This window comes from Mytilus edulis, chromosome 7 (genome assembly GCF_963676685.1).
Source record: "Mytilus edulis chromosome 7, xbMytEdul2.2, whole genome shotgun sequence".
In the NCBI taxonomy this organism is placed as follows: domain Eukaryota; kingdom Metazoa; phylum Mollusca; class Bivalvia; order Mytilida; family Mytilidae; genus Mytilus; species Mytilus edulis.
In genome coordinates, this window is record NC_092350.1 from 92,211,187 (window position 1) to 92,237,702 (window position 26,516).

General features: G+C 32.1%; 1 protein-coding gene across 1 annotated transcript in view; it reads right to left on the reverse strand.

Annotated features, from left to right (window-relative positions):
- Positions 1 to 1,119: 1,119 nt before the first annotated feature.
- LOC139482479 (uncharacterized) overlaps positions 1,120 to 26,516 on the reverse strand; it is a 94,314-nt gene continuing 68,917 nt past the window's right edge. Inside the window, exons 14-19 of the mRNA XM_071266390.1 lie at positions 7,253 to 7,410; positions 5,634 to 6,860; positions 4,687 to 4,764; positions 3,885 to 3,965; positions 2,310 to 2,790; positions 1,120 to 1,746 (exon numbers count right to left, since the gene is read on the reverse strand). Coding sequence (XP_071122491.1) covers positions 1,715 to 1,746; positions 2,310 to 2,790; positions 3,885 to 3,965; positions 4,687 to 4,764; positions 5,634 to 6,860; positions 7,253 to 7,410 — 2,057 coding nt within the window. The 3' untranslated portion in view covers positions 1,120 to 1,714. The remainder of the gene's footprint in view (positions 1,747 to 2,309; positions 2,791 to 3,884; positions 3,966 to 4,686; positions 4,765 to 5,633; positions 6,861 to 7,252; positions 7,411 to 26,516) is intronic.

Consider the following 26,516-nt stretch of genomic DNA (forward strand, 5'->3'; position numbering starts at 1 on the left):
ACAAGTCAGAGGCCTTTAGTTAAGTGGTTGTCGTTGGTTCGTGTCCGTCATATTCTTTTTTCGTAAAGTGTTTTGTTATAAATAAGGCCGTTGGTTTTCTCAATTGATTTTTTTTATTTTTCATGTTGGGGCCTTGAATAGCCGACTACACGGTATGGGTTTTTCTCATTGTTGAAGGCCGTACGGTTGCTCATAATCGCTCACTTTATTTGAACTTCGGTTGATAGTTTAACTTGTCTTATTCAAGTTATTGGCAAGCATACTACATCTCCTTATTTTCATATTGTTTAAAGTAACCACGATGGTTTAAACATTTTTCTCTTATTTTTGTGCTAATTTCACATTTCTTGATCGGTGGCACTAATAAAATACCGTAGTTTCGTCAATAAATTGTCTGATAATGGTGATTTCCGATTGATCCCTAAAACATGATAACCAAGCATTGTCTGATAATAGTGATTACCGATTGATCTCTAGAACATAATAATCAGATATTGTCTGATAATTTTTTTTTTAATTCACCCCAAGCACATGATGACCAGACATTGTCTTATACTGGTTAATTCTGATTGCATACTTTGGCAATTGTTATATTATAGTTCGCTTCAGCGTGTGTTACATTTTAGTGTTGTGTCGTAGTTCTCCTGTTATATTTGATGTGTTTCCTACAGTTTAAGTTTGTAACACCGGATTTGTTTTTTTTTTCTCAACTAATTTATGACTTTTGAACAGCGGTATACTACTGTTGCCTTTATTTAACTCATTATTCAGACAATGTCTCAAAAAATCGATTGCTTGCTCTTCTGCACACAACAACGAACATCATTTGAAAAACACAGTTCACTACATCCATGGTAATGTAAAAAGGGGTCCAACCGATTAAAAGGATCTGTGTAATATCATATGTGTTATCATAAACTTATACTCAATAGGTCAACACGCACACATTGCAATAGATTTGTCTTTTCATGGTTTATTGCTTATTTTCATTTTGGTAAAACATTAAAACGAAACAAAAAAAAAACTGGCAAATATTTCAAGCAATACATTGCATTATTAAGACTATCAAACAACTACCTATATTTATTTAATTTTCCTTTTATTATGAATGACGGTGGATATATGTAAAAAAAAATCTGGGATAGACACATAACAAAACAATATTCCAGCCATAAAGGGGTGCCTAGATAATAAAGCTGTGAATATATATATATAGCATCAACACCTGATGCCCTTATGGACAAATATTTCTGATATCTTTCTCATGAAAAACAAAAAGAAAATGCTTTCCTGTTTTGTCTTATGTTTCTCACGGCAGTATACAATTTTTGCTGATTTCACTGTTAGAATACTTATAGATACAAGTTTATAAAGTTTCACACATATTTATTAAAGTATGTACATAGCAATTATATGATTAGTATGTTATTAGCAATATTAATATTACAATATTTGCTGCATGTGAATATTTTTGAAAAAAAACCAGTAATTATACAGTCACATATTGGTCAAATCTTTAACATTAGTCCAATATTTTTCACTTGGTTCACATTCTTCATCTTGCTGTCTATAGTTTTATGAATAGATAGTTTCAACCTGAATTTTAGATTTATGTTTCTATTATACATGTTATAGATGATCGACTTCAAATCCGTTACTTTGGCAGACTGTGTACTTCTTATGATATGTTTCTCTATTGTGGTTGAACATTGATTTAGTGCTCAATTTCAACTTCAATCGTCATCCCTAAAATAAAATGATAAGCTACTAATTGAACGATTGTTGTTATTTAATGCCCAGTGGCATTTGTATAATGCACATTTACTGATTAGGACAGGAACAATTTACCAAAGTGCAATTGGTATGTCATTTAATAGGTGCTCCATTTTTACTACCGGTTTAAAGAAGACTAAACATGACAATATTTCTATTCCCGAGTTACCTTTGTTATAACTGTTTCAAATTATACTTCAAATATTTATCACTGGCAAAATCAGTAGGCGAAGCTAGAATGACTACTCATATCAGGTAACGGAACAAATAAAATATATCGCAACAGGGTCTTAGCATGCTTAGCAAATCTCAACTTTATTAAATTGTTAAGTCTGCATACACTTACATTTTAATACAAACAAGTCTTCATTTACCATGTTTACCCTTGTTCTTTTACAAACAAGTCTAGTAATGGTCATTGTCATTTCTCGGAAATCACGAAAATAGCCCAGATTATATTAATGGAAATTAAACATTACAGGAAAAACGAAAAAGGCTAAGAAATACAAAAAAAAAACGATTAAAAACATATGTACCTGATATTTCATTTTCAATTGATTTCACGTCCTCTTTAGAAATAGATTTAGCCAGAATTTCCTTCAGTTGATCTGTATACAGCTTTGTTGGTGTGTTATGGCGATCAAATCTTTTTAAAAGGTCACTTGATATATTACTTAATTCATTGAAACGTATTTCGTCAAGTTTAAATATCTGAGAATGTTGTAATTCGTTTCTTGTCAGTCTTATGCGCTCAATATCATCTCCAATAGCTATGTCCGTATTCTTAAAATCTTGCCAACATCCTCCCCATGGTCCAGGAGGACATCGTCGGTGGTTTGAATTACTTGGAACATGTTTATTAAGTTTCCTGTGTTCTTGGTATAAGTATGTTATATCACATTCACACCTTGGACGTAGATGTGGTTTATCTGGTTTTAATAGATCATATAAAACATCAGCAAAAATATTCAATGCTATCATTCCCATCTTGGTAAAATTAATTTCCTCTTCTGTGAACTGGAAAGAATATAAGAGTTAAGAATTGTGATGTAAAACAAGAACAAGATAATCTACATTAAGACTTCACATAAGTTTTGGTTGAATCAAAAGTAAAAACACAAAAATACTGAACTCCGAGGAAAATTCAAAAAGGAAAATCCAAAATCAAAAGGCAAAATCAAAAGTCCAAACACATCAAACAATTGACAATTAACTTGGTCAAGTACTCACAGAAGTTTTAGCAAGAAACCAAAAAATAAACAGTTTATATTAATCAGTAAAACTTTAAAGGAACTGACACCAAGGACGAAACTAACTTTTGCTCAATTGGAGAAATCTGTGAATAATGTTTCAAAATAATTATTGACAAAATCTTGCCGATAATATTTAATTTATAAATTTATGTTTTTTTTCTTACATAGGAAAACCATAATAATTAAACACATGTATCATTTATTGATATTTTTTAGCATCTGGTCTAACAATTTAAAACATTCATGCTAATATGATTGCTTCAACTTAACTAACAGCAGTATGATGACTATCAAAGGGGAAAATTCCACAAAGGCAAGTGTTGAACCGAAAATAATGCCATTATTTAATGATGAAAAGGATTTATGTTGAAAAATAAAGTAACATCACAAAAATACTGAACTCCGAGGAAAATTCCATCGTAAAGTCCATAATCAAATGGCAAAATCAAATGACAAAACACATAAAAAACGAATGGACAACAACTGTCATATTCCTGACTTGGTACAGGCATTTTCAAATGTAGAAAATGGTGGATTGAACCTGATTTTATAGACATGTAAGAAAGAGAAATAGAAATAAATCTGTCAACAATTCTATTTCAAGCGTTTGAATTTACATTTTTAAATTAATTCACAATAATTTTTGTGGAAGTCAACATTTGTTCAACTTTAACCATCGATAAAAGAACACTTACATTTAATTTTTTTAACATTTTTTTTCTTCTTCTATATATATCTAGTCATTGTTCAATCCTTAATTTATTATGATATTGAATGGAAAACTGAACTTCTCCTGTTTTATTATTTCGATTTTTAGGAAATAAATATAGAACGAAAATATAATGTGGTGTTACATACCCCTTTCGAAATGGCTGTTCCTGTTGCCCTTTCATTGACATTCGAAAACACCCTCTCACCAGCTTGGACACGGACATGTACCTCAAAATAAAAAAAAAGTATGTCATTCATTTTCAATAGAAAATAGTTGGTAATATTCATGAAAAGTTTACGCAGACAATTTGTAAATGTAGGTGGCACCTATCCTATTCTTTTATTCTATTTTGATAATGATAGGTTGAATAATCGACTTATCCAAGCATGCAAGTATGTCTAAATTCTTTGGCTATGTATGCATATTAGTAAAACGAGTTAGATTTCTTTTCAGAGATGAGTTACCTGATAAAACTGGAAATTAGTGTACAATTTGGAGTCTAGTATGGGGTTCATTATCACTGAACCAGTATATATCTGCTCTATGGTCGGGTTGTTGTCCATTCTCAATTTTATTCCTATAAGTGTCATACAACTGAAGGAAATGTTTGTTTTTTTACAGCGACGAAGGTAAACGGCGCAAAATCATAGAAATAGCCTACTCGGTCAGTAATGCTAAAATGCTCAAAATGCTCAGTTAAGAGTATCATGATTTTATAACATGAATTGTCTCAATAGTTTGCATTTTGATGGAATAAACTATTACAAAGCATATAGTGTCAATCCAAAGACAATTGCTCGATTTGAGGAATGCATGATATTTTCTCAAGAATTTGTTTTAAGTAAAACAAGTAATACATATAAACTTATCTTATTTGACATTGCACTTTATGTAATACTTACTACTAGTTATACAAATATGCTATACAATAAAATAATAGCTTGTTACCTTGGTGGATTGAACTGTAGTTTGGGTTTGACTTGAGCTTTCGATATAAAGATTAGATCTGGGAACATTTTCAGAACTCTGTGACAATAAAAAATAATTTTTAAACAAAAGTTAATAACCACTATCGGTTGACCACTACTACCTTATATTTAATTAAAACATCACTCTACTTAAATCTATGAATTATTAATGAAAATAATCATAAAGTTTATGTGGTGAGAGCAAAGCTTTAATCCAATATAGAATTTACTTAACCCATATATATCGAAATCTAACATGATGTCCATTACACCCTTTGAGTACACACCCGTGGTAAAATATGAATATATTGTTCGGGCGGTTCCTATTGTACCCCCACGTCATATGTTTTTTTTTGTCACATGCAAGTAATTAAGCTATCATTTAAAATCATTCAAACCTATCTAAATACGTTATTGAAATAGTTAAAGCATGCCACTAGTTCCATTTGCTCTGTTCTTTAACGTCTTAATAGTACGTTATTTATGGGAATGGCAATTCGTTTCCTACACCGAGAGCGCCTCCATCAAAAGGAATTGCCATATTTATTCTATTAGAATAGAAATAATCCATGGGGGCTTGCATTTATACTGATTTTACCACGGGTTTGCCCTTTATGCTGATATTTCAATCTCACTGTAAAATATTCGGCATAAAGAGCTAACCCGTGGTAAAATTAATATAAATGCAAGCCCCCATGAATTATTTCTTCAATAACAAACAGTAACACACTGACCTGTTAAATTGCAAATAATATTTTTATCACTCAATAACTATAACTTTAGTACCCAGAAGAAAAGCAAGGAACACTTTCATAGGATAAAGGTAGATGGAAGGACTGAAAGATGGTAACCAGTGTACAATATACTTACACATTTTCTATATAGAATACATATAACATGTAAAATATGAATAAATCTGTAACTTACATCAGATATTTTATGTTGTAGATCTGACCATTCACCAGTGAATGTGTGGATAGTAGTACATGTCTCACAATAATATTTTTTTTCCTGATCTTCACTTAAATCAAATGATCCTGTCACACACTCTGGTTTTGTTTGGCCACATTCCCACTTCAACTCAAATCTTACATTGGACATCTTGAATCTTGTACTTATTAACTTGATTATTTCCTCTGTCACAAAGTCTGCAATGTATTTGAACAAACCTCTTTCAACTTGCTTCCCAAACTGCCAAATCTGAATTTGAATAACATTTTGACCTTTCATAATAAGTAATTTTCTCAATTTTGTCGTTTTCTGTAACTCAAAGACAGCTGAGCTTCTGAAAAGAGCAATTTGTCTTTTCTGTTCCTTAGTGACAACTTCTGCAACGTTATATTTCCTGCACAGTGACGCAATTAAATGATTCATTAAATGGGGTGGTAGAAACCTAAACATATAACATAACCAGGTAGACTTAGTACATACGTTTTCCATCACATTAAACATTTCGTATATATCACATTCGGGTTCTGATTTAATCATACAAGGTAGATAATAGAGAGGTTGGTCATCACCAGCCTCTCTTTGGGTTTCCGATGTGTTAGGACGTATAATGATATCAAATTTCTCCATTACATTCAGGATATGATCCTTGTGTTTGGAAAAAATGCTTTCACCTTTTCTAAATATGTCGTCTAAAACCTCGCTATGCAATTTGCCTCTACTATACAATTCTTTCCATTTGTTTCTATTTCTTGTACTAATAGCACTAAATTTTTTGGCTGTGACAATACATCTAAAAACATCAGACAACCACTGTGTGTCTAAAATAATATAAGAAGGAAGATCTTTGAAATAAACTAAGGCTCTGATCTCATGGTGAAATTCCAGGAACAATCTAAGTTCTTCATCATTAAGTGGCTGAGGTGTATCAATAGCAATATTCTGAATTTCTTGAAAGGAAATAATAGGTAGCACCTTCTTCTTTTCTTGAAGTCGTTTTTCAAGCTGAATAAATTTTAAAGGATAATCTATATTCCATGTTCTCATTGTTCTTGCTAAATTTAGGATGTTTTCTCGTATTTGCTGGAATACACTGGGATCATCTTCTGTATTGGAAATGAAGTATTCTTGCCTGATATGTCCTAGTTCATCGTCTGAGATATTCTCTGTATACTTAAAAATATTTTCTCTGCATGCATCATCTATCTAAAAAAAAACGTAATCCTCTTATCTATATACATGCATGATGGGTTTATTGTACTATATCATATTTCAGAAATTGTTGAAAGATCTTTTGTAAACTATTAAAACGGATTGCTTTTCCCATAAACACTTTTAACCTTACAATGTGATAAAGCTTGCATTTATATATTGTCAATATATGGCATATGTGTTGGTCTGGTGAAACAGTAAAACAGGTATCTGTACAAATAAACACTTTGCTGTTTGGGCTTTTCTCATTGTTGAAGGCCGTTCAATGATCTATAGTTGTTAATTTCTGTGTCATTTGGTCTCTTTTGGAGAATTGTCTCATTGGCAAACATACCACATCTTCTTTTTCTATACAAACATCTGACAACATTTGTAATTTCCAATACCTCTTCTTCATCACAGATCAAGGCATCTTTCCAAGTGCCAACAATAACTATCGGTGGATCAAGATCATCTGATGTTCTCTTGTTGACATCAGATTTATTTCTGTCCTCTTCCAATCTACTGTAACAGTGTATTGAATCCATCCATAATTGGAATAAATCTACAAAGAAATGTGTATAACATGTATATAGAATTCATATCACCATTCATTCAAGTTTAATGTCATAAATGTGGTATGATGGATAATGAGACAGCAATTCACAAAAGATCAACAGACCAGAAGATAAACAGCTAAAGGTCACTTTTCAACATTTTCAAATTATAGCAGATTCCAGCAATGGAGGAACGAATTCACAAAAAAATAATTATTACAATATAACAAGTTGTCTGGCTTAAAAATAACATTTTATTTTCGGCTTTTATAATGGACTGTGTCAATGATTTTCTACTATTAATTAATTATTGACCTTTTTTTACTGTTTCTATTTTACTGTATCATCAAAATTATTGCCAAAGAAATTGTTTCAGATGTAATTTAAGTGCATTGTTCTATCATGGGAAACAAGTTATGTATTCTGTCTCTATTTGTCTAAAAATGTCTTAATTCTGTTTGAGTTTGTCTTACTAATTTTGTGCGTATGAGGCGCTTTTCTAGATTAACATGATTACATGTAACCTTCATAAGGAATGCTCAAATTCAAAGATTCGAAAGCCTAATGTATAAGACCTAAACACGTTCAGAGCTGTATAACCAAAAGGCATATACTAAATAGAAAATTTCATCTAAAGTTAACTTAGACTGATGGAATTGGAACCTTAATTATTTCTTAATTTATCAAAATTGAGGAAATTCTCAGTCAGCCCTTTAATTCACATACAAAAAAAAAAACCCAGTTCAATGGTTTTCAGCACTCGAAATTATTTAATTCATAAATAAGTCATGAATTGGAGGTTTAATACCTTACTCTGAGAAAACCTAATAAGCAATATCTATGGCATTTGTTGGTAAACGGTTTTATTTGACCGTGACCTTATTTTCAAGTTTGTTTCTAAGAAACTATAAGCGACAAATCAACTATAGTTTGTGTATCAAATGATTGTAAGGTGCATATGTATTTTGGTTTAGTTTATCTGACTTTGGCTTCATGTTCTTTAATTATGTTAATGTGATACCTGTAGTAAAAGTATATATTCAGATATTTCGGACTATCAACATAAAATCAATGAACATGCGCGACATTTCAGCGTGTTCACTCTTGTTATATCTGTTGTGTATCCACTTCCTGTTTGCTAACAGTTTATCATTTTACAACACTCATTGTAAAATGAAATTTGTACAAGTTTTCTTGGCTTTTTTTAAGGGAATGATAATGTATATTTGGTGTGCAGCTTCAGTATGTTGAGTTGTAAAATATTTCCATACAACAAATACAGTTGACATATATTGCATATAGTATTATAACAAAAAGACCAAAACAAAAAAACTTCACCACTGAACCATGAAAATGAGGTCAAGGTCAGATGTCACCTGCCAGTTGGACATATGCACCTTACACTCATTCTATACACCAATTATAAAAGACTTATTGCTTAAAGTATCTGATATATGGACTAAACCAAGGAACTTAATCTTATTCACTGGTCCATGAAATGAGGCCGAGGTCAGATGAAAACTGTCTGACGGGCATGAGGACCTTGTAATGACATTAACGGTACCAATTTTCCTGCACCAGATGCGCATTTCGACAATATATATGTCTCTTCAGTGATGCTCATGGCGAAAATATTTGAAATCTAAAGCATATATAAAAGATGTAGAGCTATACTCCACAAGGTCCAAAAAGTATAGCCGAATCTGTGAAAGGAATCAGAGCTTTGCATGAGGGAGATACATTCTTAATTTATAATAATTTCTAACATTTTGTAGCAGTAAATTTTAATAACACAAAAAAATCCGTATTTTCATTCCAATACCAAAGTACTGGCTGCTGCGTTGGTGATACCCTCGGGGACTAACAGTTCACCAGCAGAGACATCGACCTAGTGGTAGTAATAACATTAACGGTACCAATTTTCCTGCACCACATGCGCATTTCGACAATACATGTCTCTTCAGTGATGCTCGTGGCCAAAATATTTGTAATCCAAAGCTTATATAACAGATGAAGAGCTATAATCCACAAGGTCCAAAAAGTATAGCCAAATCCGTGACAGGAAGCAGAGCTTTGCATGAGGAGATACATTCCTTAATCTATAATAATTTCTAACATGCATGTCCTATATATTGTTATCCTAATATGCTTAATAAGAGAGAAATTTCAAGAAGTAACTGAAGCATGAATATGAGGTCAAGGACAAGGGACATATGACAGACGGAATCTTCATAACATAAGGCATCTATATACAAAGTATGAGCATCCAAGTCTTCCACCTTCTAAAATATAAAGTTTTTAAGTAGTTAGTTAACGCCATCGTCGTCGCCAGATCACTATCCCTGTGTTGTGCTCTCTGCAACAGAAGTTGCAGGCTCGACAACAATTGCTTACTCGCTACAACTTAACACTATCAAGCTGCAAACACAATATCAAATCACTCCCTTTTACAAAAGCTAAGACAATTCTGTGATAGATTTCTTACGAACAGATGGGGTCGAGCCATTACTAGATCTCCTTCCATCTTTGGCGACGCAGGTGAAAACCGACCACAACAAAACAGACATAGTGCTGAAAGTGGTGTTTAACACCAAGTAATCAATAATTCAAACAATCAATGAAATAATTGTATTGTACAACTGGTATTAATGATCTTGTTTTACCGTTTACAGTTTTAAATAATCTATAGGAGGTTTAGAAATAATCTGCAAATGATACACATTTGTAAAATAAAACTATTACTAAGTGCAATAAATCCAACAAGGAGTCTGCTAAATTTCACACTTTTTTACTTTCATATTGATCTCAGAGAGTTTCATTCATAAGTTGTTAATGTCACAAACTCATCCGGCTGATCATTTTTCTATTTTTTTCTAAACTATTAGAGTTTTCAGGAAAATATCTAAAAATGAATTCTATAACCAGTATATTTTAGATGTCAGAATGTTAAAATGTGGAATTCAAATCATTGTTATAATTTAGTATTATAGTTAAGATATTTAGCACTAGCTTAAGAAATAATTTACTTGATAAATAGTTAATATAAATCTTCACAATTTTAGATAAGTGTAAAGCAAATTATTATGTAATCCCCTGAGGCCTAAATGACAATAGAGAATTAAGGATTAAAGAAGTGTTATATATACAAAAAGGATTTCTTACTTTTTAAGATGATTTAAGTTATGTCACAAAGACTTGATATTTGGGAATATAGATAAATAAGCATTATTATGTAAATTAGCTATTTGAGTATTAATGTTATGTAAATTGAATAATGAAACAATATATATTAGTTGACCATGTAGTTAGGGACACTTGTTTTGACAGTCACATATTGGACACTTGTGTTTTATACTTGGATTTAGACAGTTGTATTGAATTGATATTAGACATGCTGTTTTAATATGTCTCATGAACTTATGATGTGATTTAATTGTGATTGATAACTTTACTGAATGCTGATTAATAAACATTATATATTGAACTTTGAATCTGTGTTACGTTGACATGTATTCATATCAAAGCTACCAGCTAGTTCCCCCAACCTAGCAAGATGAATAACCAGGTCAGGAACGTGCAATGTACTGGCCTTGGTTATACGTGGCGGAGTGACCCAGCTTTCCGGTACTAAGGAGGGATACATGTAGGATGCGAACCTGAATACCTGAAGACAAGAGTCAGCATATCTCCATATAGGAAACAGTGCATTTTCCTGAGTGTGCAGAGGTGAGTCAACCTTTTATTTATGATCTTATATGACACCAAATCTTTAAATTTTACTTTATTTTGTAATTAAAGTTGTCAAGATCTATTAATAGGATTTTCCCTCAAAAAAAAAAAAAAAAAAAAAAAAAAAAAAGACTCAACATGTCTAATTCAGTTTATCCTGACCCCTCCTTAGCTCTAATAGCCCCCCTTTCTAAAAATATTATACATTTGCAATTAGGTAATAAAACAGTTGATTCGTTAGTTGATACAGGTGCTTCAATTTCTTGTATATCATTAAAATGTTTACAAAAATGTTTGAAAAACATCAAAATACAAAAAAGTACACAATCTGGAATTTTTACTGCTTGTGGAATGAGCTATCCAATTTTAGGAAAAGTAGATGTTGAATTAAATATAGATGATTTAATTATATATCAAGAATTAACAGTGCTTGAGAATTTGACCTTTAATATAATTTTAGGAATAGACTTTCTTAAAGCTAATAAAGCTCACATAAATTTTGAAAATAATACCTTAGCAATTCAAGAAAATCTATTGAATGTACCTTTAAATAATATAGAGACTATGGATGAACATTATGCACATGTAAAAACTATAGCAGTAGAAGTTATTCCCCCACACTGTGAAATGATTATACCCGTTAGGCTTTCTGTAAGGCATCGCAATAACAGTACAGTAATTCTTGAACCAAACTTTTCAAATGATATTAAAAATTTGGTTGGTTCAAAAGTGGTAGTTAATGTACAAAATGGAAAGGCTTTGTACAGAATTCTAAATCCTACTGGATTAAGCATAACATTATATAGGAATAAGAAAGTAGCCAAGGCTTTTGAAGTAGACAAAAATGGTATTTTTGCCTTAAATGATAATAATTCAAAAGAAAAATCTATTAAAGTTAATAAATATCAGAATGTTGAAAAAGAGTTGGGAATAAAAATAAATGAAAACTTAAATGCAAATCAAAGGAAACAGTTAACTGAGCTTCTATCAAGGAATAGAAACGTTTTTGCTAAAGACATTACAGAGTTAGGTAAAACTAGTTACCACTACCACAGAATTGATACAGGTAATGCACCACCTGTACAATCAATGCCCTACAGGCAAACACCACAAATGAGGCAAGAAACAGAAAAACATATTGATATAATGTTAAAAAATGACATTATAGAGGAATCAAACTCTCCATGGTCATCCCCAATTGTATTAGTTCGCAAAAAGAAAAGTAATATGGATGCAAAACAAGAGTATAGGTTCGCGGTAGACTATCGTAGGCTTAACAAATGCACATTAAGGGCAAAATTTAGTATTCCTAGGATAGATGATGTTTTTGACACAGTTGCTAATTCAAAAGCTGTAATATATTCAGTACTGGATCTCATGAGTGGATTTTTTCAGACACCCTTAGATCCAGAAACAAAACACAAATCTGCATTTGTAACACATCAAGGTATTTACCAATTCAAAAGAATGAGTTTCGGGTTAACAAATGCACCAATGGCTTTTCAAATGCTCATGACAAAAGTTTTAAAAGAATTGAACTGGAAAGTTGCTTTAGTATACATAGACGACATTTTGATTTTTAGTAAAAATTTTGAAGAACATTTAAAACATTTACAATTAGTTTTTGACAAACTAAAACAGGCAAATCTTACACTAAATCCAACAAAATGTCATTTTGCAAAAGAAGAAGTACATTATTTAGGTCATATTTTGTCCAAAAATGGTATTAAAGTAAACCCTGAAAAAACATCTGCTGTGCAAACATACCCAATACCTAAAAATATCAAACAATTACGTAGTTTCTTAGGATTATGCAATTACTACAGAAAATTTGTGCACAATTACTCAAAAATTGTAACCCCACTTACACAATTAACTCAGAAAAATAAGAAATACATCTGGACACAAGATTGTCAAGCAGCTTTCGAAACATTGAAGCACAGCCTTGTCTCAGCTCCAATCTTAGTGTTCCCAGACTTTGAGAAACCATTTGTGTTGTCAGTGGACGCTTCTGATTATGCTATTGGCTATGTCCTTGGACAATTAAATCCAAACACAAAGCTTGAACATGTCGTAGCCTATGGTGGTAGATCACTGAATAAAAATGAACAAAAATGGCACATAAACGAAAAAGAAGGGTTAGCACTTAAAGAGGGAATAAAACATTTTAATCCATATTTGGCCTCACACAAATTTACAGTTTATACAGATAATATAACTGTTCGTTGGATAGATACAATTAAAAATATACAAGGGAGACTAGGTAGATGGGCACTTGAACTTCAAGGATATGACTTCGAAATAATGCATAGACCTGGGAAGAAAAATAATGCAGATGCCCTGTCAAGAAGAGAGTATGAAAAGATAGGTCCAGAATATTTTCCGCAGAATGAAATTGAACAAACAGTTGCAGCCATGAGCAATAAGAAGTACGAAATCATAACATTTGATTACAAAGGAGATGACGAACAGCAACCCAACATTCTTACAATAACAGATACTGGTAATATTAATGAGGATGATGAAACATTAGAAAACATTGACCCAGAACAGTTTAAGAAGCGTAAAACATTTCGGCACCTTCAAAGACATTGCCCAGATTTTGTTGAAATTTTTAATTACAAATTAGATGGCCAAGTACCTGAGGAAAGACAGAAAGCTAGACAACTGGATGCGAAAGCCTTCCATTACGAAATTGATAATGGTATACTTTATCATTTTTTTAATGCAAGATCTAGAAGCCTACCAAAAGGACAAAACATGGTTAAGCAGCTAGCAATACCAAGAACCCTACGGAAGGAGGTTTTAGAAGCTTTCCATGACAATATTGTTGGATGTCACCAAGGAGAAGAAAGGACATATGAAGCTGTACGTCAACGATATTACTGGCCAAACATGTATACAGATATCAAGACATACATTAAGACCTGTGAAATCTGCCAAAGATCTAAAAGAAATACACACAGCCATCCATTGCCATTGAAACCAATGCCAATAGAAGAAGTTTTTTCAAGATGGCACATGGATATTTTAGAACTCCCAGAGACTCCAGAAAAATATCGCTATTTATTGTTGGTGGTTGATAGCGGATCCAAATGGTGTGAAGCTTTTCCCATGAGAACACAAGAAGCAACAGAAGTAGCCAACATCCTGTTTAGAGAGATAATTGCCCGTTTTGGTGCACCGCGCTGTATTGTATCTGATCAAGGTGCCAATTTTCTTTCAAAGCTAGTTGCAGCTTTATGTGAGCTTCTCCAAATCAAACGCCACTATACAAGTGCATATCATCCACAAACAAATGCAGCATGTGAACGGATGAACTCATTCATTGTCCAATCTTTGAGAGCTCAACTGGAAAAACAGACAGATTGGCCAAACTATATAGCACCTATAATGATGGCTTATAGAATGACACCAGCTACTCAGTCTACTCAATACTCACCTTTTCACCTTCTCTTTGGACAAGAAATGAGAGCACCTATTGATGTTGCCTTAATTCCAAAGTCAACATTGCCTAAAAACCATAGAGAATACCTCAATAAATTTATTAAGGACCTCCTATTAACAAGGGATGTTGCTGCAGAAAACACAAAAAGAGCACAAGCAAAATACAAAACACAGCATGACAAAAGAGCAGTGAAACCCACATATTTACCTGGTGATAAAGTAATGCTATTTTGTAAAAAGGTTAAAAAAGGTCAAAGTCCAAAATTAAAAGTTAGGTGGACAGGCCCATTCACAATAACAAACCTTGGACCCCCCGACTGTAATACTTTTAAACTAAGAAAGGACAGCGATAACAAAATCTCAAAGAAATTAGTTAATGCAAGTCGTCTGAAAGTATTTAACAGTAAAACAGACCGCCCTGACTACCTCCTAGATGACACTGATGATCCATTTGAAGAAGATGAGGATGATGAAGGTGAAAATCAACAAGTCCAGAATGAAGGCCCTGAAAATCTAACACAAGACACAATATTGAATTCTCAACCCAAAAATGCACCCAAGAATAATCAAAACAAACATTGTCAATCAAAACTTTCAAAGCAAAATAAAGCAGTGCCTCCTCACAATTCTATAGAAAACAAACAAAATACAAATAAAACTGCTCAACAAGCTACAACAGAAATACAAATTACACCTGATGATGTTGAAAAGATTATATCATCGGCATGGGTAAACAAGAAACTATGCTACAAAATAAAAATTAAAAACATGTCAAAATCTGAATGGGTACACCAAGATAAAATCCCAGAGAATATGAGAAGAGAATTTCATGAAAACAGAACGCATACTGGTAAAAAGAGAAAAAGACCATTACTAGGAAACAAACATAAATTTTTTGAACCTTCAAATGAACCACAAAATGTAACTGCAATAGACCAAAACAATGATGTTAAATATAAACAAAGACCAAAAATAAATTGGGATAAATTTCCAGTGCAAGCTGTAAAACTAGAAAATAACAGATTTTTCGTCAAAACCATATTGAGAAATAATAGGATATCACATTATCAACCCTTACACAGAGTAAATGGAGAAGATCAGCATGCTTTTACAAACTTGCTTGATTATTTTTATGGTGACCAGTTTTATAACATTATGCTGACCCTTACAGGCAATTCACAAACAAAAGATATGGGACCAGCATGTTTTGTTACAGGCTCTCACATTACACATTTTAAAATAGAAAATAATGTCCCAAAATGTTTCATACACTATGAGGAAAAACATATTTATGATCCAGAGTGGGTACCGTTTGAAACTTGTCCCCCAGGACTTCTTAAAATTTTCCAAAATAAATATGAAAATGAGTGGTTGAGATGTTATAACTAGATATTCAAGTAGTATTATACATGTTATGAGCAAACATAAATGCATTGTGACAATATTCTTTTGTATCATTGAAAAAATGTTATTTTTGTTCTGAATTTCGGGTTAAAGTACACAATATTCAGATTAGTTATAGTGTCTGTTAATTTAATCCTGCTGGACAAATGTATTGATTACATTAGTAGTTCTTACTATTAGATCCTTAAATATTGCAGGTGGACGGCACATCTACTGATGTACTTTTAAACCAAATTTACTTCAGATTATACAAAATGTACTTTATCAATGATACAAATAGAACTATCAAGTGTTCCCTATACATACATTGTGTATAGGCATCACTGTTTTGAGCTGTGTTTTTTTATTATGACTTAAAAGATTTTTAGCTAAAAAGATAAAATAATTAAGGAGTACTTAATAAGGAAGTACAAAATAAACTGGCATACAGTTGCTAAATATATAAATTAGAAATAAGAAGAGAAAGTATAGGAAATTAAGGAAAAATATAAAGGGAAGAGAATTAGACATTCTTACATGTAGTATGTTATTTATTGTAATATTTATAAATAGGTAGTTCAGTTACTGGCCTAAAACTGTGGTATTCTAGTGAATATTTAAGAGATAAATAAATAAAAAATCCCTCGATTCAAATGAATTAATTATAATAAGAGATAAGGGTTAATTGGTGTCATGTATGATTATGATATTGGTTGCACTTACATTCATGAAGTAACCTTCCAATGGTGGACCCACACAATGATGGAATGGTGGACCCACAAAATGATGAAATGGTGGACCCACACAATGATGAAATGGTGGACCCACACAATGATGAAATGGTGGACCCACACAATGATGAAATGGTGGACCCACAAAATGATGAAATGGTGGACCCACAAAATGATGAAATGGTAGACCCACAAAATGATGAAATGGTGGACCCACAAAATGATGAATTAGTGGACCCACAAAATGATGAGATGGTGGACCCACAATATGATGAAATGGTGAACCCATAGAAGTGACCATATTGTGCTTTTAAAAGTTAATGAAGTCAAACAATGATGGACATATAATATTTATCTAGTGAAAATTTATTTAATATTATAGGAACAAATTAGCAGAGATTTGTGATATATATATAGTGACGTTTTTATAACTGTACATGAATAGTGATGAAGATGAAGAGACAATGAGATGTTAAAGTGAAAACTTGAACCAGAAATATATGAACATTAAGCCGAAAAAAAAACCTATCAATTATATGTTTTCCCAATATGAAAAAAAACAAATTGCGTTTGCATGGAAAATGATGATTGAACCCAAGAACAAAATATTGCTTACACATATGTATTGAATATGTATTTAATACAAAAACAGTTATTATTGCTTAATGCTTATTGATATGGTTTGCTTATGAGATGTTATTAATTAATGTTTTGTGTTTTAGTTATATTAATTAGATAATTGTTTGATATATTTCATACTTATGGGTAAGGCATAGAGTAATTTTATTTTTAAGAATAATATTTATGATATGATTACTAATATTTGTAATTTTTAGCTGATGACCGATATGGATAAAACATTGATAATCTTATATTTCAGCTGTATTGTATATATTGCTATTTTTATGCCCCCTTATGCACCCAGAAATACTTCATGAAGTATGCAATGAGCTCATTGTCATTAATTATGTGAGAGTTGGACTTGTCAATATTAGTGAACTTCAGAGACCTTCCCTGATATGGACAACCTAAACTTGATCATTCTCCATCCAGGAACATGTATACATATATATATTTAGTAATGTTTTATTACAGGAATCAGTGAAATTTATTAATGTTTTCACAATTTTTTTTTTTATATATATTGTAATATTTCATTGACAGAAATCAGAAATTCAATTGTTGGTATATGATGTGTGTATTATATTAATCATTTTTATGATGCATTTTGTATTTTAATTGAAGATTGCAGGAGCAATCTTGGCGACGAAGGGAAGGGTATAACCAGTATATTTTAGATGTCAGAATGTTAAAATGTGGAATTCAAATCATTGTTATAATTTAGTATTATAGTTAAGATATTTAGCACTAGCTTAAGAAATAATTTACTTGATAAATAGTTAATATAAATCTTCACAATTTTAGATAAGTGTAAAGCAAATTATTATGTAATCCCCTGAGGCCTAAATGACAATAGAGAATTAAGGATTAAAGAAGTGTTATATATACAAAAAGGATTTCTTACTTTTTAAGATGATTTAAGTTATGTCACAAAGACTTGATATTTGGGAATATAGATAAATAAGCATTATTATGTAAATTAGCTATTTGAGTATTAATGTTATGTAAATTGAATAATGAAACAATATATATTAGTTGACCATGTAGTTAGGGACACTTGTTTTGACAGTCACATATTGGACACTTGTGTTTTATACTTGGATTTAGACAGTTGTATTGAATTGATATTAGACATGCTGTTTTAATATGTCTCATGAACTTATGATGTGATTTAATTGTGATTGATAACTTTACTGAATGCTGATTAATAAACATTATATATTGAACTTTGAATCTGTGTTACGTTGACATGTATTCATATCAAAGCTACCAGCTAGTTCCCCCAACCTAGCAAGATGAATAACCAGGTCAGGAACGTGCAATGTACTGGCCTTGGTTATAATTCACAGTAATTATTCTAACAAGGAATAATGTGACGATTTCCATCAAGCTGATCTGTTTGTTGATCTTATCTTGCTGCCTACTCTTAATTCCTCCCTGTGTGTTTAGAGGTTAGAAGACAATTTACCAAACAATAAACAACTCAATGCAAGATCGTCATTAAGAACAAAACTTTTCCATTACTTTATTTTTATTTCAAGACATTAAACAAACAATACAAAAATAATTGCTAAAAATGGACAGTTCAGGAGCAATGACTTCGAAACAGATTGTCCATTTTCCCGGAATTTTTCAGAGAAGGAAGACCTCGACTTTTGATCAGTTTTGCTCTAACTGTTTGAGATATACATCAGATACTGTTTTTTCATTAGTTTTCTATGTTGTATTTTGTATACTGTTGTTTACTTTTTGATCGTTTTTTTTTTATCTTCAGTATCTTTCACTTTTGTTTGGCATACAGTTCAAAAAGTAACAAAACTTTTCCAAACAAATCAGTCTATAAATAGTTGCTATGCCCTTGACCTTTAACTTACTGAACCGAAAAAATAATAAGTGTGTTTCCAATCACATCTGGCATGTTAAACCAAGTTTGGTTAAAGTTAAACATAATATTCAACAGATACCATCTGGAAAGATACATTTTGTCAACACTTTAGACTACTTTAGACTATCAATCTGCTGTGGACTTTGACCATCTTGACTTTAAATGTATTCATTCAAAATTCATCACCGAGTTTTGGCATTTACCAACCGAGTTTGGTAACTGCAGGTAGCCTTTATTCAAAAGATAACATCCGAAAACCAAAATTTAGCTTAATGTCTGTCAATAAATAACTGTTGTGACCTTGACCTTTGACAAACCAGAACTCATATCAGAATACATTTAATATTTAGTTAATGTTGAAATATTAACAAATTTGATTGTGAATTAATCAATTAAAATAAACTGCGTTGGATAATGTTTACCTGGGTTGTTGATCATTCCAAAATAAATAAATAAGCATTTGGCAGAACCATCAATGATAACAGAAAAGTGGAGATTATTGCTTTGTTATCATTGACTTAACCACAACTTTAGGAATATCATTGTGACACAATTGGCACATGCTATAGACTCCTTGCAGAAAAGAAAGATTAATTTATAAAAGGAATTGCTGTAGTTTTCTTTAATGAGAATTTAACCCAACGTCTGGTGATATCTAACTATTACAATGCATTGTATATGTAATAAAGAGCTGCTCAATGAGCACATGATATGCCAGTCGCTTTTTGAACAAATAAAGTTCTATAACTCCAGGATCCTCAATGTTATATCATAAATTTATAAAAATAAACTGTAATCACAGAGTTATTTCTAACTTATTAGTTATTTTTATAATGCAAATGTTGAAATTAAAATAGCAAAACTTTAACATATGGAACGCCATGACTGCCTTATGTTAATGATCAGCATTATATTGCAGTGCTCACAACACTATATGCAGTGCTCACAACATCATATGCAGTGCTCACAACATTATATGAAGTGCTCACAACATTATATGAAGTGCTCACAACATTATACGCAATGGTTTCAAAATCAATAGACAATGACTGAGGGGTAAAGACCAACTATTCACCATTGAAATGAGATGTGCTAATGTGAATACAACTGCATACCAATTACCATTGACCTACCACTAACACTTCCCCATAAACATAATCACAAACTAATACAGGAAAACTAAACAAAAAGATTTTAAAGTCAATAAACTATGACTGAGAGGTTGGCCCCTAATAATATCCATGCCTTAGTGAGCGCGCTCACATACCCCAAGTCCCCCCATGGTCACTGGAGAAATAAAATAACTGTAAGAAGAAAAAAATGTATAAGAAAAAAAATTGAAGCAGACGGACGGGTCAAAAACATTATACCTTCCGCAACTTTGTTGCGTGGGGTATAATAAGATATGCCAATGCTTATACACTTGCATGCCAAATATCATTGACATACACTAGTGGTTCCCAATACACTAATACATGTAAACTAAGCAAAGTTTCAAAGTCAATAGACCATGACTGGTGGGGCCAAAGAATCACCATGGTTATGAGATGTGCCGATGCTAATAAAACTGCACACTAAATATCATTTCAATTTCACTTATTGTTGACCATCAACTACAGACCTAATCACAAACTAATACATTGTTGACGCCCCCGATGCCGGAAACAGCATACCTGTCTCGATGTCTGACTCCGGAAAGGAGAGACAAAACTAAAAGGAGTTATTTTATTAGGTATAAACCAGTCACTAAACTTTTTTTGAGTTATTTTCTGAAAACTGGAAAATCTCCTCTTTTGGATGAATAAAAATCCCAGAACTCGTAAACGTAAAATCTCAAATTTATAAAATCCAAAAGGTATCTTATGTCATTCAATATAAACAATTCATCAAAGTTTCATGAAAATTGGTTAGAGACTTTTTGAGTTATTGTCCCATACAACGACGACGGACAGATAACGGTGTAGCTGGTCTATGTTCATATCAAACAACAGCCTACTAACAATATCGGCGAAATTTGATTTTTTAATAGATCTTGTCTTGCTGATCATTTTTGTGATTTAAAGTGTTTATTTATTTCTTATAATTTAAATCGTATAAGGCATAACGGAAAAAAATGTTTCCCTCTAAATATCATAGTTTTCATGATAATAGGCAAAAATGAAAAAAAAAATGTTATGGGCATTAACTCCTACAACAATTTATCTTACTGTTTGACGAATAAACAATTAGACAATTGGTTGAGCTCATTATGTTGAACATTTTCGCTCCATTAATATTTATAACGGTTCAAAAAATAATTGAAAAAAACTTGCATTTTACCCCTATGTTCTATTTTTAGCCATGTCCACCATGTTGATTGGTAGGCGGGGTCACCGGAAACAATTTTTAAACTAGATAGCCTAATGATGATCGTGGTTAAATTTGTCTCAGTAGTTTCTCTGTAGATTTTTGTAAAAAATTTAAAAACAATTGCAAAATATTGTAAAAAATTTAGCAACCGAACTACAGTTAATTCAATTTGTTTGTAAATTGCAGGGCATATAGATCTTAAGGGCATACGGTACAGTTACAGGTGAGATAATGACGTTGCTAACGTAAAATGTTATTTTTGCGACGTCAAACTATGACATATCGGGAAAAGATGCATTTTTCGACTGATTTTTATCATTCAAACTGATTTAATTTGAAAATTAGTGCATGGACCCCTATTTTTTAAAACTACATTTTGTTTCATTTTGCAGGGAGATTATGTGGGCCAAATTTGATTAAACTGTAAATAGTGCATTTGTTTTAATAAATATACAGCAAAAACATACGTTTTTTTCTCAATTCATGACCATTTGATAAATATGAGTTATTTCTGAATAAAACATGCATACATTTTTAGGATACTTATAAAATACAGAAATTACAAATTATTTAACAAAAAACAATTTGTGTTTATCTTTAAAAACAAACAAGAATGTGTCCTAAGTACACGGATGCCCCGCTCGCACTATCAATTTCCATGTCCAATGGACCGTGAAATTGGATAAAAAATCTAAATTGACATTAAATTTAGAAAGATCATACCATATGGAACATGCGTACTTATAAAGTTTCAAATTGTTTGGTCTTCAACTTCATCAAAAACTACCTTGACCAAAAACTTTAACCTGAAGCGGGACGAACGAACGGACGAACGGAGGAACGAACGAACGAAGGCACAGACCAGAAAACATAATGCCCCTCTACTATCGTAGGTGGGGCATAACAAAGTGTGGCTTTCTTTCGAAAGTGAAAATACGGCCACAATTCCGAATTTTGAGCAAATATACCTTGACCAAAAACTTTAACCCGAAACTCTCACTTTCATTTTCTGTGTTCAGTAGACCATGAAATTGGTGTCAAAAGTCTAATTTGGCATTAAAATTAGAAAGATCATATTATAAGCAACAAGTGTACTAAGTTTCAAGTTGATTGGACTTCAGCTTCATCAAAAACTACCCTGACCAAAAACTTTAATCTGAAACTCGCACTTTCATTTCTATATTCAGTGGACCCTGAAATTGGGGTCAAAAGTCTAATTTGGCTTTAAAATTAGAAAGATCATATCATAAGCAACCAGTGTACTAAGTTTCAAGTTGATTGGACTTCAGCTTCATCAAAAACTACCTTGACCAAAAACTTTAACCTGAAGCGGGACGAACGAACGGACGAACGGACGAACGAACGAACGGAGGCACAGACCAGAAAACATAATGCCCCTCTACTATCGTAGGTGGGGCATAAAAAAGTGTGGCTTTCTTTCGAAAGTGAAAAGACGGCCACAATTCCGAATTTTGAGCAAATATACAAAATTTCGACCTCATTTAACTAAAAAAGTAACACATGAAGGTATATTTTTTATTACATATTTAATTTAAAAAGGCAAAAAATAGCCTTTATAGTAATTTTCATCAAACTGTAAATACGGGATCAAAACTGTATCGTATGCCCTTAACCCGATATACAAACATTTTGTGTCAGATTTGCTCTAAATGCTATAGTTCCCGATATATAAGCCAAAATCTGTATGTTACCCCTATGTTCTATTTCTAGCCATGTCCACCATCTTGGTTGGGGGGCCGGGTCATAGGACAATTTTTTTGAACTCGATACCCTAATGATGATTGTGGCAAAGTTTGGTTAAATTTGTTTCAGTAGTTTCAGAGGGGAAGATTTTTGTAAAAGATTACATAAATTTACTAACAATTGTTAAATATTGACTATTAAGGGCAATAACTCCTTAAGGGGTCAATTGACCATTATGGTCATGTTGAATTATTTGTAGATCTTACTTTGCTATACATTATTGATGTTTACATTTTATCTCTATCTATAATGATATTGAATATATAAATAACCCAAAACTGCAAAATTTTCTTAAAATTAGCAACCCAACAACAGGTTGTCTGTTTTGTCTGAAAATTTTAGGGCATATATATCTTGACCTGATGAAAAATTCAATTTCATTACAGATTTGCTCTTTGGTTTCAGAGATATAAGCCAAAATCTGTAATTTAACCCCTATGTTTTATTTTTAGCCATTACGGCCATCTTGGTTGGCGGGCCAGATCATCGGACACATTTTTTAAACTAATCACCATGATGATGATTGTGGCCATGTTTGGTTAGATTTGGCCCAGTAGTTTCAGGGGAGAAGATGTTTGTAAGAGTTAACTGACGACGACGGACGTCAAGTAAATGATCACACTGCGCCATTGTAAACCTCCCCCTGCCCCAGTTTCTAAGCATCATACAGAAAAATTAATATGTATCGGACATTGACCTAATATTGTATATAAATATATATATATATATAAACAAGTCTAAATTGAAACAACGTTCAAACCTATGATTGCGTTGGATAAAAACCGCAATTTCTATACGTATGCATGCGAAACAAGTTTATTGGTAGAGGGGTCCAAATACAGAATAAACAACATTTTCCAAAAGACCAAAAAAGGTGAAAAAGTATGTTTTTACAAAACTCATTGACTAACATGTCGAACAACAAATGCTTTTAAACCCTGCTGACTAATATTGGCGATTGCCAAATAAACGGATCACAGGATGTAACAAATAGATCTTTATAATAATTTATTTACCAAATGGAAAACAATAAACTTGCGGAAAAGATGGTAAACGGCAAACAAAAGGTGAAGAAATTTTGTGTACACCATATCCAGATTTGGACAATTAATGTCTCTTCAGTGATATAAGGAATCGAAACGGTATATGGGAGGCCAAATAATTTACCTCAATTTAGGATAGACTCTTGAATTTTGAAGATTTGAAATAGACTGAACAGATCATATAATACCAAAGGCAAATATAATACAAGTCCAAACAAAAACATATAAACAAGTCTGAATTGAAAACAATGTTGAAACCTATGATTGCGTTGGATAAAAACCGTAATTTTTATACGTGTGCATGCAAAACAAATTTCTTGGTAGAGGGGTCTAAATACAGCACAAACAACATTTTCAAAAGACCAAAAAGTTGAAAAAGTTTATTTTAACAAAACACATTTGACTAATAGGTCGAACAACAAATGCTCTTAAACCCTGCTGACTGCCATTGGCGATTGCCGAATAGATAGCTGCATTTGACAATCTAGACGGTATCATGTAACGTCATGAATGGCAAAAAGATCTCAAACCCTTTTATTTTAAAATAACTTTATATGTTTTATTCTTTGGGTCCATAAATAAAAGAAAAGAGTTTCAATTTCACATATATCATCTATCTACGGTACAAGGGCAATCACTTCAATAAAACACTCATATTTTGTTCTCTTCAACATTTTATAGATATCTTAGAGAAACTAAGGCTTCAGAGCAAATGCGATGCGATTTTCATTACATTAAATATTTCAAAGAATTGTACATACGAGAGCGCTTACAGTGTAATTTTTCATAAAACAAATATTTCTAAGAGGCATATCTCTTTTAAAAAAAATGTTCATCACTGATTTTCGAATTGATCCGAGACTTTGATGATATAAACCATAAAAATCTGGCAAGAATTGTACACATGAGAGCGTTAACTATGCAATTTTCCATATAATCAATCTTTCCAAGGGGCATAACTCTTTAAAAAAAACCATTATTAACAACGACTTACAAATTCGTCAAAGACATTGATTATATAAACCTATATTATAAATTTCATGTTAATCTGGCAAGAATTGTACACATTAGAGTGCTCACAGTAGGCAATTTTCCATATGATTAATATTTCCAAGGGGAATAACTCTTTTTAAAATAATTCATCTGCACTGATTTTTGAACTTGTCCAAAACATTGCTGATATAAACTTAAATAAATTTCATAAAAAGCTGACAATAATTGTACAAATGAGATCGCTAACGATGCAATTTTCCATAAAATTAATGTTTCCATCGGCATAACTCTTTTAACAAGAATGTGTTCCAAGTACACGGATGCCCCATCTGCACTATCATTTTGTATGTTCAATTGACCTTGAAAATGGGATAAAAAAAACTCCAATTTGGCATTAAAATTAGAAAGATCATATCATAGGGAACATGTTTACTAAGTTTTAAGTTGATCGGACTTCAATTTCATAAAAAAACTACCTCGACTACCAAAACTTTAACCAAAACTTTAACCTGAAACAGGACAGACGGACGAACAGACGAAAGAACGAACAGACGAAAGAACAGACGGACGCACAGACCAGAAAACATAATGCTCATAAATGGGGCATAAACATAATTGATTGGCACTGATATTCGAACTTGTCGGAAACATTGCTAATATACACCTATGATATAAGTTTCATAAAAATCTGGCAAGAATTGTACATGTTAGCGCCCTAACAAGACCAGATGGACGGACGGAAAGCGTTGCATTTGGGACAATAAACACTAAACCTAATTCAGCTTAGATACCCGATAAACCTAGTATGTTGTCATGAGAGTATTCATGAAGACAAAAGCTTAAAACCATAAGTCATTTGTGTAGAAGATTTAGATTTTCCAGTTTTTCTACCTTATGGAAGATATAGAACCGCTGACCAATAGCATACGCATATGACAGATGTTTGACTGATAAATTTGTCCTTTTAACAAAAGCTTTAATTAGATCTTAGATATAAACAATGGTATGACTGCCAATGAGACAACTCTTCATCCAAGTCACATTTTATAAAAGGAAACCATTATAGGTCAACGTACGGTCTTCAACACGGAGCCTTGGCTCACACCACACAGCAAGCTATAAAGGACCCCAAATATTACAAGTGTAAAACCAACGTTCTAATCTATGAA